Genomic DNA, 18394 nt, shown 5'->3' on the forward strand with positions numbered 1-18394 from the left:
CAGTGAGTATCTGTAGAGTGGTTAAACTACAGTGAGTATCAGTAGAGTGGTTAAACTACAGTGAGTATCTGTTGAGTGGTTAAACTACAGTGAGTATCAGTAGAGTGGTTAAACTACAGTGAGTATCAGTAGAGTGGTTAAACTACAGTGAGTATCAGTAGAGTGGTTAAACTACAGTGAGTATCAGCAGAGTGGTTAAACTACAGTGAGTATCAGTAGAGTGGTTAAACTACAGTGAGTATCAGCAGAGTGGTTAAACTACAGTGAGTATCAGTAGAGTGGTTAAACTACAGTGAGTATCAGTAGAGTGGTTAAACTACGGTGAGTATCAGCAGAGTGGTTAAACTACAGTGAGTATCAGCAGAGTGGTTAAACTACAGTGAGTATCAGTAGAGTGGTTAAACTACAGTGAATATCAGCAGAGTGGTTATCCTACAGTGAGTATCAGTAGAGTGGTTAAACTACAGTGAGTATCAGTAGAGTGGTTAAACTACAGTGAGTATCAGTAGAGTGGTTAAACTACAGTGAGTATCAGTAGAGTGGTTAAACTACAGTGAGTATCAGTAGAGTGGTTAAACTACAGTGAGTATCAGTAGAGTGGATAAACTACAGTGAGTATCAGTAGAGTGGTTAAACTACAGTGAGTATCAGTAGAGTGGTTAAACTACAGTGAGTATCAGTAGATTGGTTAAACTACAGTGAGTATCAGTAGAGTGGTTAAACTACAGTGAGTATCAGTAGAGTGGTTAAACTACAGTGAGTATCAGTAGAGTGGTTAAACTACAGTGAGTATCAGTAGAGTGGTTAAACTACAGTGAATATCAGTAGAGTGGTTAAACAGCTACTATGGTTGAGTAAAGCTTGTACACTTGCCAACAAGATAAATAGACATTTAATGTACCACAGTGTGTCTGTTGTTGATTAAAGCATGTTAAAGTGCATGAATTGCCTGTATGTACAGGTATGTCTCTTCCAATACAACATATAAACACAACCTGCATTGTGAGTCGTGTGTTTGAGTAAAGCAGTTAAAGTGCATGCAGTAGAAAATGGAATCTTACCGCATTGTGTGTCTGTGTCTGTCCAACCAGGATGAGGAGGTTGGAGGAGATGATTGACAGGCAGAAGTTGATTAGGATGATGGACCGCTCAGACCGGATATATCTGGAATAACGGGAAGTACTGGATCAACAAATGAAAAATGACAATCAACACAACACCACAACAATCACCAATCAACAATCTTCCATTAAAACTAGGACATTACTACTAGGCCACTACTACTAGGCCATTACTACTAGGCCATTACTACTAGGCCACTACTACTAGGCCATTACTACCAGGCCATTACTACCAGGCCACTACTACTAGGCCAATAGCAAGGCTATATACTACATGATCAGAAGTATGTGGACACCTGCTCATTCAACATCTCATTCCAAAGTCATGGGCATTAATATGTAGTTGGTCCCTCCTTTGCTGCTATAACAGCCTCCACTCTTATAGAAAGGCTTTCCACTTGATGTTGGAACTTTGCTCTGTGCAGGCCAGTCAAGTTCTTCCACACCGATCTCCACAAACCATTTCTGTATGGACCTCGCTTTGTGCACGGGCCTTCCCCAAGCTGTTGCCACAAAGTTGGAAGCCCAGAATCATCTAGAATGTAATTTTATGCTGTAGTGTTAAGATTTCCCTTCACTGGAACTAAGGGGCCTAGCCCGAACCATGAAAAACAGCCCTAGACCATTATTCCTCCTCCACCAAACTTTACAGTTGGCACTATGCATTGTGGCAGGAAGCATTCTCCTAGCATCTGCCAAACCCAGATGTGTCCATCAGACTGCCAGATGGTGAAGCGTGATTCATCACTCAAGAGAAAGCATTTCCACTGCTTCAGATTTTTACGAGCTACACGCTTCAGCACTCGTCGGTCCCATTCTTTGAGCTTGTGTGGCCTACCACTTTGTGGCTGAGCCGTTGTTGCTCCTAGACGTACCACTTTGCGGCTGAGCTGTTGTTGCTCTAGACGTTTCCACTTCACAATAACAGCACTTACAGTTGACAGGGGCAGCTCTAGCAGGGCAGAAATTTGATGAACTGACTTGTTGGAAAGGTGGCATCCTATGACGGTGCCACGTTGCAAGTCACTGAGCTCTTCAGTAAGGCCGTTCTACTGCCAATGTGTGTCTATGGAGATTGCATGGCTGTGTGCTAGCCCTAGTCTAGCACACAGCCATGCTTATACACCTGTCAGCAACGGGTGAGGCTGAACTAGCCGAATCCACTAATTTGAAGGGGGAGTCCACATACTTTTTATATATAGTGTACATCAATTCATTTATTCATATGAATATATATTCATATATTCATATTCACCATGTCAACATGGTGTTTACAGTGTATACATCACTGGTTGTACTCACCTCCATAGAATAGCATAGACCACTAGCAACAGGATCAAGGCGAGACAGGATAGACCACAGCCAATGATCAAAGTCACAGAGGGGACCGCTGAGTACTCCATGGTCTGTAGGAGACAGAAGGAAGTAGATATTACACCTGCTTTGGGTTGGTGCTAAAGCCTCAGACACACTAATCAAAACCAATCACACTGGAAAACGGACCAATCAGTTGGTGTTATTGAAGCTTCACAATCAAAACACTTATTATAGCTGCTTTGGGTTGGTGTTAAAATATCAGCCACTGGGCCTCCCGAGTTGCGCAGCGGTCTAAGGCACTGCATCGCATCGCATCAGGTTCGATCCCAGGATGTGTCACAGCCGGCCATGGCCGGGAGACCCATGAGGCGGCGCACAATTGGCCCAGCATTATCCGGGTTAAGGGAGGGTTTGGCCGGCCGGGATTTCCTTGTCCCATCATGCTCTAGTGACTCCTTGTGGCGGGCCGGGCGCCTGCAAGATGACTTCAGTCGCCAGCTGGACAGTGTTTTCTCCGACACATTGGTGCGGCTGGCTTCCGGGTTAAGCGAGCAGTGTGTCAAGAGGCAGTGCGCCTTGGCAGGCTTGTGTTTCGGAGGACGCATGGCTCTCGTCCGTAGGGGAGTTGCAGCGACGGGACAAGACTAACTACCAATTGGATATCACGATAAAGGGGTAAAAGTACTAAAAAAATTAAATAATTATCAGCCACTGACTGGAAAATAGACCAATCAGTTGATGTTATTAAATCTTAAACCACGAATCGAACTGTAAAACAAACCAATCAAAACATCACAACAGGTAGGCCATTTTGAGATGTTCTGTATTGAATGGTTTGACCAACGCCAATACAAACTGGATTGGGGAGAGGAGGGGAGCCAGTGTGTTTGTGTGCATGTGAATGCCCGTGTGTGTGTGTGCGCTTTGCAGTTTTTATTAGTCCTGAGTTTGATAGCATTGGTGATTAATGTCATCTAAAAAAATCTGTTGCTTTCTTAACTAACCATTCATCTCAAGATCGTGATTGCAGTGTCTACTCTACGTCTCGAAATAAAACCCTAATAAAACGACCCATTCCCCATACATCTCTCCTCTACAGTGTAATCATATGTCCCTGTATTAATCACATATTCATGAATATTGAATCAAGAGAGAAAAAAGAGAGTCCTATGAAGAAAAGAGACCATTTTCACTGATTGACATTGAGGTGTAAAAAAGACATCACATCAGAGGCTATGTGACAGAATTACATAGAGACTCCACAGAATAGAGCATAGAATTACCAGTGGTGTAAAGTACTTAAGTAAAAATACTTTAAAGTACTATTTAAGAAGTTCTTGGAGGTCTCTGTACTTTACTTTACTATTTATTTTTTTGGACAACTTTTACTTTTACTTCACTACATTCCTAAAGAAAAGAATGTACTTTTTACTCCATACATTTTCTCTGACACCCAAAAGTACTAGTTACATTTAGAATGCTTAGCAGGACAGGAACATGGTCCAATTCACACACTTATCAAGAGAACATCCCTGGTCATGCCTACTGCCTCTGATCTGGCAGACTCACTAAACACAAAGGCTTGGTTTGTAAATGTTATCTGCATGTTGTACCTCTGGCTAGCCGTACATTGAAAAAACAAGGAAACTGTGCCATCTGGTTTCCTTAATATTAGCAATTTGAAATGATTTATAGTTATACTTTTACTTTTGATACTTAAGTATATATTTTTTAATTACATTTACTTTTGATACTTAAGTATATTTAAAAGCAAATACTTTTAGACTTTTACTCAAGTAGTATTTTACTGGGTGACTTTCACTTTTACTTGAGTAATTTTATATTAAGGTATCTTTTACTGAATTATGGCAATTGGGTACTTTCCCCACCACTGAGAATTACACACACACACTCCATAGAATAGTGCTTAGAATTACATACAGAAGTAATTTATAAGATTGAAATGAGTAGGAGCCTCTCCTAATGTAATAAAGCTGACAATCTACCAATGCCAATCAAATAACATCCATGTTTATTTAATCTACTGTTACTGCCTCTTAACTAACACCAAGCCTATCCCAGGATTCCACTTGATATAGGATGTGTCCCAAATGAACCCTATTCCCTATTTAGTGACCTACCTTTGACCAGGGCTCATAGGGCTGTGGTCAAAAGTAGTGCACTAAATAGGGAATAGGGTGCCATTTGGGATGCCGCCATAGCTTATCTTTCCCAGCCCCCTCCCACAGACCACCAGTCATTGTGACATGGGCAGGGCAAGGCCCTGATCAGAGTTATTAACCTGGTGCACTGCTGCTAGAGGGGAACACAATGCTATCATTCCCACAGATCACACTTTTCTCTATTCCAGTCACAACATTTGAGTAATGGTGGAACTGCTGAGCAACAGATATGATTTCACACGTGGCAGTCAGTCGTGAGGGCCCCGATCCCTCATCCTTTTTATTCTCCTCTTATAACATAATGTTGCAAATCACTGGCACTGTTACCTGTCACATAAATCAGTAACAAACAGGAATGTGAGCCTAGCTAATATTTGAAATAAAAAACAGAATATGACATGGTAAACAATCTAATTAGACCCAGTTCATTATGTGACGGTAATCTTTTGGAAGATAACATGACACTTCTCATTGAACACCTATATCAATACATGTAATATTTGAATATGAATTGATGAGCAGAGCCAATACACAACCTGTAGGCTAAAGTCAGTCAACAACATGCACTGGCCTGTGTAACCACACACACACACACACACACACACACACACACACACACACCAAAGCCAGTCAAGCTCACCAATGCAGAGCATTATCAAAATCATCTAGACAGCAGATCCAGACTGAGATTCATCAAAAGAGACTCACCTTCTCCTATAGGCTACACTAAACAAGAGAAGGACCCCTGATTATGGCGAAACAAACACATCGATTGAAATTCCAACCAAAGCAAAGCAATGAAGCACATTCTAGCACCCTCCTTTGCATTAATCCATAAATGAATAGAACAAAAATCCCACTACTTACTATTTCTCTTGGTTGCTGTGCCAAAATGGCGAAGGTAGATACACGATCACATAAGCATTTTGTATGGGATGCATCGGTTAGTACGGTTTTACATCCTTTACTCGACCAGGTTCCCCAAGAATCGTTCCTGCAAGAAGAAGAGATGCGATCGTTTCATTAATTCCAGCGCTCTCTCACTTTCACCAGGATTGGACAAATCTGAACGGATGAAACCTTTAATAGTGTAACATTGAATCTGTATAAACTAATAACGGAAATCTCAATGCGAATAGGGAAGTGGTAGCAACACGCAATTTCGCCAGGCTACAATAAGCATTTAGCTCGACCGGGAGAAGAAAAAAGGTTGAGAGAGGGAGAGGGAGAGAAAGGAGGGGACGAAGGGAGCTGTCCAAACGTGGGTGGTGCTGATTGATTAAATTCCTCTATAGGCGGTTAAACGCAACAATTGCTTTCAAAAACCTTAGGCTACATATCAATTTTTCTACGTTTTTCTAGAGAAACTATCCTCTTTACCGGTATGTCTTTAGGCGATAGCCTATTGAGCGCGTCTGGGTTATCTTCCGGAACGATTTTGTTGTTCTCTTGTCTTCCGTTGTCAATGCTTAGGCTATTATTATTACTAGGCTACTGTCGCTTTCTTTTTCGGTTGATATTTTTTCATGAACTATTCTAATTAGCGGGGTTTTTATGTTTCCTACGGGAACATGTCACCCTGGAAACCGTGGACAGCCTGAGATTGATACTCCGCTCCTCTCTGCTGCTGCAACAGCGGTGAGGGAGGTTGGCTCACAGGTTACAAAATAGGGATATATTTTCCTAGGATTGATATTTTCCTAGGATGACATCTGTTGCGCTCTTTATCATTTGTTCAAGGTATTTAAAACATTTCCGAACGCAAGCATTGGTATTGTTCAACGTAGGCAAAACTGTTCAGGAAAAAGGATTGCATAACCAATGGTACTCCACCCCACGGAAACGGCGCGGATGGTAGCTGCCCGTTTCCCGGTCTCCCCCTCCTCATAGCAGGTAAAATGATAGAGAGGAGAGGAAAGGAAAGGAAAGCACGTTTCTTCTATTTACTGCCAGTAGCCTAAATCTCCATCTCACTTCGAACCTTCACAAAGAATGTAAGGACAACAAATGGCACATAAGTACATAACTTTATGTCCCGTGTGAAATAAAAATGTTTTGTGTTATTTTATGAAAAAGAAAAAACACCTAGATGTGTGCAATCTTTTTATAAACATCCTTCAATGTATAGGCTGAAAAGTAAATTATTCACCCAGCAACAATTATTTAATGAGAAAGGAACAAGGTAAGTAAATGAAATCCCTCACTTCATCCCCTCACACACACACCGACACACCGACACACACACACACACACACACACACACACACACACACACACACAGGGCAGGCACACACACACAGGGCAGTGGCACAATTGAAAAGGGCAACCACTAAAAATCTACTTTCTTAATTAATATTCATAACTCGAAATTCATAATATACAAACTGTCTCATAATATACAAACTGTTCAGTTATTGTAAGAAAGTTAATGCCAGTGATTCCTAGTAGTAGGTTACTAACTAATCTCGTCCATCTGCCAGCTCGCTTGCTATCAAACAAACAATTCGAGCCTGGAGACGACTTTAGCGACTAACTAGAAACAGATGAGTGAAATACGGAAAATAGTGGCTATTAGCTGATCATAGCGAATTATGAGGTAAATCTGCTGGTTAGCTAGCTAGCTAGCTAGTTAGCTATGCTGTCAAAAATTGTTTTTCATGATTTAAGTTTGTTCTGCTGGTGACATCTCCCTCTTACTAACAAACACTCGAATTGCCCCCTTTTCTGTCCATAACAGAGAGAGACAAAAGTAGCCTACCAGTATTCAAGCTCACCGCCTGTAACCAGCACAGCGCACTGCATGCAGAAGTCAGAGATGACTGCGCGCTTGAGGCCGGGGGACGGGTATAATTGCCAATATTGAAGATAAATTAAATGAGCTGATTTGATGTGCAATTCGTTACATTTAAAATATATATATGTCCATGTGTAAACCAGCTTTTCACAACGAAGACATAGGATGCACTCAACAGGTTGCCAAGTCATCTCTATGGAGGATAGGCCTACTCATAACTGAGTCAAAGGCAGTTAGTGTTTAAATGTAAACTGTTTCAGTTCATGTTTTATTGTAAACTGATTCAGTTCATGTTTAAATGTAAACTGATTCAGTAATGTTTTTAATGTGAACTGATTCAGTTATCATTTTAATGTAAACTGATGAAGTTAATGTTTTCTTGTAACGGCTGTCGTAGAGAGGGACCAAAGCGCAGCGTGTTGAGTGCTCATGATGAATATTTATTTTAACTCAGAACACTAAAGATAAAATAACAAACAGCCAACAGTTCTGTCAGGTACAGAAAACTAAACACAAGACAACTACCCACAAACACAGGTGGGAAAAAAAAACCTACTTAAGTATGATCTCCAATTAGAAACAACGAGGACCAGCTGCCTCTAATTGGAGTTCATCCCAAAAAACAACAACATAGAAATAGAAAACTAGAACCTAAACATAGAACTACAAAACATAGAAAAACACAAAACACCCCCTGTCACGCCCTGACCTACTCTACCATAGAAAATAACATCTTACTATGGTCAGGACGTGACATTTATTGTAAACTGATTCAGTTCATGGTTAAATGTAAACTGTGAACTGATTCAGTTCATGTTTTAATGTAAACTGATTCAGTTCATGTTTAATGTAAACTGATTCAGTTAATGTTTTAATGTAAACTGATTACTTTAATGTTTTATTGTAAACTGATTCAGTTCATGTTTAAATGTAAACTGATTCAGTTAATGTTTTAATATAAACTGATTCAGTTAATGTTTTAATGTAAACCGATTCAGTTAATGTTTTAATGTGAACTGATTCAGTTAATGTTTTAATGTAAACTGATTCAGTTAATGTTTTAATGTAAACTGATTAAGTTAATGTTTTATTGTAAACTGATTCAGTTCATGTTTAAATGTAAACTGATTCAGAATGTTTTTAATGTGAACTGATTCAGTTAATGTTTTAATGTAAACTGATTAATTTCATATTTAAATGTTAACTGATTCAATTAATGTTTAAATGTAAACTGATTCAGTTAATGTTTTTAATGTAAACTGATTCAGTTAATGTTTAAATGTAAAATTATTCTGTTAATGTTTTAATGTAAACTGATTCAGTTAATGTTTTATTGTAAAATTATTCAGTTCATGTTTAAATGTAAAGTGATTCAGTAATGTTTAATGCAAACTGATTCATTTAATATTTAAATGTAAACTGATTCAGTTAGTGTTTAAATGTAAACTGATTCAGTTAGTGTTTAAATGTAAACTGATTCAGTTAATATTTTAATGTAAACTTAGTGTTTAAATGTAAACTCATTCAGTTAATGTTTTAATGTAAATTGATTCAGTTAGTGTTTAAATGTAAACTGATTCAGTTAATGTTTTAATGTAAACTGATTCAGTTAGTGTTTAAATGTAAACTGATTCATTTTAGAGGGGACACTCTTGACCCAAATTGCTTCGAAAGCCAAGTCAACAAACAGATTACCGACCATTTCGAATCCCACCGCACCTTCTCCGCTATGCAATCTGGTTTCAGAGCTGGTCATGGGTGCACCTCAGCCACGCTCATGGTCCTAAACGATATCGTAACCGCCATCGATAAGAAACAATACTGTGCTGCTGTTTTCATTGACCTGGCCAAAGCTTTCGACTCTGCAATCACCACATCCTCATCGGCAGGCTCAATAGCCTTGGTTTCTGAAATGATTGCCTCGCCTGGTTCACCAACTACTTCTCTGAGAGTTCAGTGTGTCAAATCGGAGGGCCTGTTGTCCGGACCTCTGGCAGTCTCTATGGGGGTGCCACAGGGTTCAATTCTTGGGCCAACTCTTTTCTCTGTATACATCAATGATGTCGCTCTTGCTGCTGTTGAGTCTCTGATCCACCTCTACGCAGACGACACCATTCTGTATACTTCTGGCCCTTCTTTGGACACTGTGTTAACAACCCTCCAGACGAGCTTCAATGCCATACAACTCTCCTTCCGTGGCCTCCAACTGCTCCTAAATACAAGTAAAACTGAATGCATGCTCTTCAACCAATCGCTGCCTGCACCTGCCCGCCTGTCCTGCATCACTACTCTGGACGGTTCTGACTTACAATATGTGGACAACTACAAATACCTAGGTGTCTGGTTAGACTGTAAACTCTCCTTCCAGACTCACATCAAACATCTCCAATCCAAAGTTAAATCAAGAATTGGCTTCCTATTTCGCAACAAAGCAGCCTTCACTCATGCTGCCAAACATACCCTCATAAAACTGACCATCCTACTGATCCTCGACTTTGGCGATGTCATTTACAAAATAGCCTCCAATACCCTACTCAACAAACTGGATGCAGTCTATCACAGTGCCATCCGTTTTGTCACCAAAGCCCCATATACTACCCACCACTGCGACCTGTACGCTCTCGTTGGCTGGCCTTCGCTTCATAATTGTCGCCAAACTCACTGGCTCCAGGTCATCTACAGGACCCTGCTAGGTAAAGTCCCCCCTTATCTCCGCTTACTGGTCACCATAGCAGCACCCACCTGTAGCACGCGCTCCAGCAGGTATATCTCTCTGGTCACCCCCAAAGCCAATTCCTCCTTTGGCCATCTCTCTTTCCAGTTCTCTGCTGCCAATGACTGGAACGAACTACAAAAATCTCTGAAACTGGAAACAGTTATCTCCTCACTAGCTTTAAGCACCAGCTGTCAGAGCAGCTCACAGATCACCGCACCTGTACATAGCCCATCTATAATTTAGCCCAAACAACTACCTCTTCCCCTACTGTATTTATTTATTTTATTTATTTTATTTTGCTCCTTTACACCCCATTATCTCTATTTCTACTTTGCGCTTTCTTCTACTACAAATCTACCATTCCAGTGTTTTACTTGCTATATTGTATTTACTTTGCCACCATGGACTTTTTTGCCTTTACCTCCCTTATCTCACCTCATTTGCTCACATTGTACATAGACTTATTTTTCTACTGTATTATTGACTGTATATTTGTTTTAGTCCATGTGTAACTCTGTGTTGTTGTATGTTGTCGAACAGCTTTGCTTTATCTTGGCCAGGTCGCAATTGTAAATGAGAACTTGTTCTCAACTTGCCTACCTGGTTAAATAAAGGTGAAATAAATAAAAAAATTAAGTTAGTGTTTAAATGTAAACTGATTCTCAGTTAGTGTTTAAATGTAAACTGATTCAGTTAATGTAGGAGAGTGGGAGCAGATTCATCTGCATAATATGACCAACAGTATAAATAGCTGTGCACTGACCCACACATTATTGTGATACAGTCAAACCATCATTATTTTACTAATATAATTCATTCAAATGTTATGGCTCTGCTGTCCCTATAGATCAACCAGTCAGATGGGGAAAAATTACACAAGGTCATCATGAATGTGTTGGTAAGTCCTTGCTGACATCAAGGTTGTCCATGACTCTTTCTCAAATGACTCCTAACATGGCCCAGGGTAACACTAGTCATGACTGTAAGGGGTAGAAGACGTGTCCCAAATGGCATCCTATTCCCTATGTGCACTATATAGGCAATAGGGTGGCATTTAGGACGAAGTAATGTACTCAGACACTGAAGGGGTGTAGAGAAATGTACTTTGGGTACCACTTTACTTGTATCTATAATGCTTTATAACTTGTTACAAGCTTGTATAAGCCTGCATAATGTCTTACAAGGTTTATAACATGTAAAATAACATACCATTTCCATGTTTTACATGTATGTATAGGGGATTGTATAGGAGGTATTTATGTACCCTGAATAATGGAATTGCATCATACAAGACTACAACTTTCATTTAATTGTGAGTCAGTTAGAGCTGTCAATTAATAAAATACGGCCCACATGAACAATTTTGAAGATGTCTGTGCCCCAGTTTAATCCCCCTTGAAATTCATTAACTACTGAATGTTCTCATCTAATACTATATGAGAACATTATTCAAGCTCATATCTGTCTGCTCCACATCCTGGAAGTCCTACTAGTCTGGCAACAATCACTAACCAAGACACAGGACACAGTCACAAACTGTTGTAGTTCACTACATTTCACCAGGGTGCCCATAGGGCTGTGGAGAAAAGTAGTGCACTATATAGGGAATAGGGTGCCATTTGGGATACAGTCAAAGAGATATCAAATCCTTTTAATCAGGTATTTAGCAGTAACATTGCACAAGGTCTCCTCACTTAAGGTAGCTAACACAGAAGTACATTTGAGATGGCTGACACTGTCATCACGCTTTACAGCTTCCACTTATGGCCGAAATTAGAGAAATTGGCAAAGTGTGTCCAAAGTCATTTCTCCTGTACTTAACATCCAGGAGACACAACTCTGCTGTTGCTAATTATATTTGGCTAGTCCAATGATATTTTGACATGTAATTAGTCTTTCCACTCACCTCAAAACATGAGTCTGAGGTGAGAGAGAGGAGGAGGAGAAGGAGAGAGCAGGAGAAGAAGAGAGCATATGAGAGGAGAGGAAATGGAGGAAGAAGAGGAGCAGCAGGAGGAGGAGTTATGTTAGGGGTATATCACTTAGATAGGGGATGAGCAGTCTGCTTCTGTTTTCAGAGCACATAGTAAACATATACAGATGGCATACGTACAGTACATACCAATTAGCAGATAGGCCTAGAGTAAGTGACTATATGTCACGTCCTGACCATAGAAAGCTGTTATTTTCTATGGTAGAGTAGGTCAGGGCGTGACAGGTGGGTGTTCTAGTCTAGTTTTTCTATGTTGCTAGGTTCTAGTTTTGTATTTCTATCTTGGGTTTTGTTTGGGATGATTTCCAATTAGAGGCAGCTGGTCCTCGTTGTCTCTAATTGGAGATCATACTTAAGTAGGGTTTCTTTTCACCTGGGTTTGTGGGAGATTGTCTTTGAGGTAGTGTATGTTTCACCTCTGCGTCATGGTTTGTTGTTTTGTTATTCAGTTTATTTATATGTATCGCATAGTTTCACAGTTCAATAAAAATGTGGAACGATAATCACGCTGCACTTTGGTCCGCTCCTTCCTACGACAAACGTGACACTATATTGTTTTATATTTCAATATTCGCTATAACGCGTGACTGGTGAATGCTGCTGGATGTGAATGTGATGTAGGGGAATGAAGGTGCAAATGTAAGACAAGTTGCTGAGGTGGAAACCATAAAGTTGAAACTTTAGAGGGAGGAAACTCCACACGATTCAAGAGTTCTACGTTCACATCTGTTAACTCTGATCACGGTGGCTGATGTGAGAGCCTCAGTGGGAAGCGAGGACCTTTAGTGAAACTCCCATCTGATTCTGGCTTTATATTCAGCAGGTCTTTCTTCATTTAATGAGCAGGTCCAAAGCCTCGGACTATACCTCAGATAACCCTTCATGGGTGGTAGACTGCAACCCGTTGCACCTCAGATAACCCTTCATGGGTGGTAGACTGCAACCCGTTGCACCTCAAATAACCATTCATTGGTGGTACACTGCAACCCATTGCACCTCGGCTAACCCTCCATGGGTGGTACACTGCAACCCGTTGCACCTCAGCTAACTCTCCATGGTAGGTAGACTATAACAAGTTACACTATATCTCAGCTAACTCGTTATGGGCGATAGACTGTAACAAGGCCTAGTTATTTCATGTTCATGAACGGTGCATTTTACCTAATGAAACCCATAGTGGCTGGCAAATGCAATACTTTACCCCAGGATACCCATTATGGGTGGTAACTATAGAAACAATATCGATTTATTCACGTCAGGGGAATTTAGCGAAACAAAGTTGGGATCCTGAGGGGCGCAGCGTGCTAAGTCACTGCAATACAGTGCTAGAGGCATCACTACAGACCTGGGTTCGATCCTGGTGTGTCAGCCTATTTGCAACCCACCTCCTTGTTTCCATGTTGGTGTGTTGCACTTACATTCAGTCCAGTATGAATCACATGATTATGAAGGCATCCATGTATGAAAGTGTGTGTTCTTGCTTTAAATGTATGTAGTTCTGTCCCTCTGGTGTTCTTGTCTACTCATGTTCTGTATTATGTCATGTTTCATGTTTTGTGTGGACCCCAGGAAGAGTATCTACTGCTTTAGCACTGGCTAATAGGGATCCTAATAAAATACTACATACAAAACAATGACCATAGTGGACATACAGATGTAGGATCTTAATTTAAACCAGTTTGCTGGAGGCTGAAAATAATCCTGCTGCAACAGGAAATTTGAATTATTATGTGGATAATAATGAATTAATATTTTCGTAAGGGAAAATCAAGTCTGACATTTCAAAATGGAAATTACAAACCTTTTTAAACCTCAAATACATTAGACGTTATACATTTCCTACATTGCATGAAATTTCTCCTGCATCAGGGTGATCAAATTAAGATCTGTATGCATATACAATGCACACGAGAAGGGGAGGGGAGAATGCATGCCACATAGATGGTCTGGTTTTGATGAGTACTAAGTGTGCATTCCAAATGGCATTTGGGACTCGTCTTGATAAATACTCTGCCATCAGACATGATATCCCTTCTAATAGCGTGACAGAGTCAGGTGCCTTGGTAGTGGACAGCACCATTCAGACCACGGCTCCTTGACCACACGTATAACCAACGTTTCATCAGCCAATCACAGACAGTTAATGATGCACTTAACCCACACAGAACAGGGTCTGTATTAATAATTTCCATGTAATCAATGTAAACCACACAGAACAGGGTCTGTATTAATAATGTCCATGTAATCAATGTAAACCCACACAGAACAGGGTCTGTATTAATAATGTCCATGTAATCAATGTAAACCCACACAGAACAGGGTCTGTATTAATAATGTCCATGTAATCAATGTAAACCCACACAGAACAGGGTCTGTATTAATAATGTCCATGTAATCAATGTAAAACTTTGATCAGTGGTTTGTGTCCCAAATGGCACCCTGTTCCCTATATAGTGCACTACTATACCAGCTACTGTAAACCATGGTGGTAGCAGTAGCATGTGTGCCTTTTTGATCAGTTGGCTGGAACTGTTTGAGGGTTACAATTTTGTGGAGTTAATGGACCCATAAAGTACACAGATGTACAATGCAATGTTTTCGCACACATATGTCGTTCAGGGCAGACAGCATGACCTGCAAACTGTTGATTGCACCCACAGTTTTATTGTGCAACGTTTGGACTCGGGGTGAATCAACAGTGGCTGGTATCTATCTATCATCTGGATTCTCTGCACCTGTCTGAATGTCTCTCTTACTGAGGGTGTCCATGACTGTAGTCATAGTGAGGCGATGCCTTAGTGGATATCCTGCTATCCTCTCCTGTCCTGTCCTTTCATTTCCTGTCCTTTCCCATCCTGTCCTGTCCTGTCCTTTCCCATCCTGTCCTGTCCTGTCCTGTCCTATCCTTTCCTATCAATGTCCTGTCCTGTCCTATCCTTTCCTATACTTTCCTGTCCTATCCTTTCCTGTCCTGTCCTACCCTTTCCTGTCCTATCTTTGGTATTTTTGATATTTTATGAGGATCCCCTTTAGATGTTGCAAAAGCAGCAACTTCTCTTCGTGGGGTCCACACAAAACATGAAACATGACATAATACAGAACATTCATAGACAAGAACAGAACTATATCAATTTAAAAAAGGCACAAGTAGCCTATGCTAGACAACCATTTTCAAGTATTGCCATAGAGTTTCAAGCAGATTTCAGTCAAAATTGTAACTCGGCCACTCAGGAACATTCACTATCTTCTTGGTAAGCAACTCCAGTGTAGATTTTGGCCTTTTGTTTTAGGTTATTGTCCTACTGAAAGGTTAATTCATCTCCCAGTGTCTGTAAAAAAGCTGACTGAACCAAGTTTGCTTATCTCCATTCCGTTTCTTTTTTATCCTGAAAAACTCCCCAGTCCTTAACGATTACAAGCATACCCATAACAATGATGCAGCCACCGCTATGGTTGAAAATATGGAGAAAGGGAAAGGAAAGGGAAAAGGGATACCTAGAATGGTACTCAGTAATGTGTTGTACTGGATTTGCTCCAAACATAACAGCTTGTATTCAGGACAAAAAGTTTTTTTGCACTGTTACTTTAGTGCCTTGTTGAAAACAGGATGCGTGTTATGGAATATTTTTATACTGTACAGGCTTCCTTCTTTTCACTCTGTCATTTAGGTTAGTATTGTGGAGTAACTACAATGTTGTTGATCCATCCTCAGTTTTCTCCTATCACAACCATTAAACTCTGTAACTGTTTTAAAGTCACCACTGAAATCCCTTAACAGTTTCCTTCCTCTCCGGCAACTGAGGACGCCTGTATCTTTGTAGTGACTGGGTGTATTGATACACCATCCAAAGTTTAGTTAATAACTTCACCATGCTCAATGGGATATTCCATGTCTGCTTTTTTATATGTACCAATCTACCAATAGGTGCCCTTCTTTGCGAGGCATTAGAATCTGTGTTTGAAATTCACTGCTCGACTGAGGGACCTTACAGATAATTGTATGTGTGGGGTACAGAGAGGAGGTAGTCATAAAAAAATAATGTGAATCACTATTATTGCACACACAGTGAGTCAATGCAACATATTATGTGACTTGTGAAGCAAATTTTTACTCTTGAACATATTTAGGCTTGCCATAACAAAGGGGTTGAATACTTAAACTTGAATGTAATCCCTTTTTGAATTCAGGCTGTAACACAACAACATTTGGAAAAAGTCAAGGGCTGTGAATACTTGACTTTTTAATATTGTTTTGCTTCATTGGCCTGAGATATTGTTAGTTTGAATTCGAGACCAGACTGATCTCAGTTTGTCAGTGTCAGAATAGCCAATAATTGCGTTGTATTTGTGTGGTGTAAAAAACAAAACAAAGACCTGAGCCCATGATTTCTTAATCCAGCCCTGTCTATGCAGTGGAGCAGAGAACAAACAGGAAATGGAAAAGTATCTCCCCCTTAGCAGGAGAAACCCGAGTCTATCTTCCTTACTTATGTTAGTCAGCGTTAGTCTCTGTTTGGTAAATATCTTGGATACAAAGACTTTAACATGCTTTAGACAGCATTGGTTGCCATGGTTTCAGTCCTGTGTTATGGGAGTGGTGATGTTCCAATGTTACAGATGCAATCTCTTCAGGAGGAAAGTATTCAGGAGGAAAGTATTCAGGAGGAAAACTTATTGGAAAGACAAACTACTTCTTTTTTGTTAGACTTTTTTGTTAGACTTTTTTTGTATTCCCCTTTGCTTAATCATCATGTTTTTTCTGATTATCCATGCCTGTTGTATTTGACAACCCTTTACACAAAATGACGGCAAATCATAATTTAGGCATGCATGATCACGCATACCAGATGCAGAGGACAGGATTGGGGGGTATAATACATACACTCATGTATTCTAACTGTTTTCCTGCACAAATGAATGTTGGTTCCCTTTGCTGGGTACACATGTTAACCAACAAATTAATTGATTTACACATAAACCATCAGACAAACAGATTACTGATGACAAGAATAAACAAAACACAAACAAATATATTAGATTGTTATGAATTATGCATGAGTTCTACTTTGCTTGGACAAGCTTGTTGCCAAGAAACCAACTTGTGTTTTGTCAATTCCAGTTGTAATAACATTCTCCTCCAAGTGACGTTCCCCTGGTTCACAGTCGCTGTCCCTTAAACTCTTTCAGCCGACAGGAGAAATACTACTGGACCTGAATCTATTCAAAAAGCTCCAATTATTCCCAAGAGACCAGAGAGTTGTGTGGCCCCTGATTCAATAGGAATTTAATTTGGTTGAATGTGCTTTAGTTTTCTTATCTGCCACTGAGTGGAGAAGATAACCCATTTCTCTCGCTGTAACTCATATTGCAGCAGAAGCACAGTACCATTTTCACATTTTAGAGTTATTAAAATTAAAAAGCAGCCATATTCAATTTACAAAATGGGGCTGCTGAGAATAACTGCCGCTATTTTGTACTGTAAGATGTAAAATCTGAATTCCTGTAGAATGTTACATATTATCCCACAGGGATCATAATCTATTTTGTACTGGAAGATGTAAAATCTGAATTCCTGTAGAATGTTATATATTATCCCACAGGGATCATACTGTATGTCACCTATGATAGATACTGTATACCCCAGCGGTGCAACGTTGAAATGACCTCATTAAAACATGATTAAAACCAGAACTGGTTGAAAGATTGTTCAAGTAACGTCATTGTGGTCAATTTTCCCTACCAGGAAGTAGATATATTAGCAGGCAAGGTAAATGTAGGCAAACAACCCTCAAGTGTCTGTTTATATGTACAGAGCCTGTTTGACAAGTATCACTTCTTCCAACATAAGAGCTGTCCTATAGGTGTGCCCCAGAGAGAGGGTGGTGGGGGTTACACCTGGGCTGAGCTGTCCTATAGGTGTGCCCCAGAGAGAGGGTGGTGGGGGGGATACACCTGGGCTGAGCTGTACTATAGGTGTGCCCCAGAGAGAGGGTGGTGGGGGTTACACCTGGGCTGAGCTGTCCTATAGGTGTGCCCCAGAGAGAGGGTGGTGGGGGGGGTTACACCTGGGCTGAGCTGTCCTATAGGTGTGCCCCAGAGAGAGGGTGGTGGGGGTTACACCTGGGCTGAGCTGTCCTATAGGTGTGCCCCAGAGAGAGGGTGGTGGGGGGGTTACACCTGGGCTGAGCTGTCCTATAGGTGTGCCCCAGAGAGAGGGTGGTGGGGGGATACACCTGGGCTGAGCTGTCCTATAGGTGTGCCCCAGAGAGA

The 18394-nt window shown here is 40.5% G+C and overlaps 1 protein-coding gene across 11 annotated transcripts in view; it reads right to left on the reverse strand.

The window, feature by feature from the left end:
- Positions 1 to 18394, reverse strand: part of LOC106560286 (adhesion G protein-coupled receptor B3) — a 366901-nt gene that overhangs the window by 128210 nt on the left and 220297 nt on the right. For 8 of the 11 annotated variants that reach the window (XM_045701052.1, XM_045701056.1, XM_045701060.1 and 5 more), the window contains 3 exons: positions 5489 to 5615; positions 2424 to 2527; positions 1062 to 1182 (listed from right to left, as the gene is read on the reverse strand). In XM_045701052.1, coding sequence (XP_045557008.1) covers positions 1062 to 1182; positions 2424 to 2527; positions 5489 to 5615 — 352 coding nt within the window. The remainder of the gene's footprint in view (positions 1 to 1061; positions 1183 to 2423; positions 2528 to 5488; positions 5616 to 18394) is intronic. The other 3 variants (XM_045701058.1, XM_045701059.1, XM_045701053.1) reach the window with 1 other exon arrangement.

This window comes from Salmo salar, chromosome ssa18, assembly GCF_905237065.1.
Source record: "Salmo salar chromosome ssa18, Ssal_v3.1, whole genome shotgun sequence".
In the NCBI taxonomy this organism is placed as follows: domain Eukaryota; kingdom Metazoa; phylum Chordata; class Actinopteri; order Salmoniformes; family Salmonidae; genus Salmo; species Salmo salar.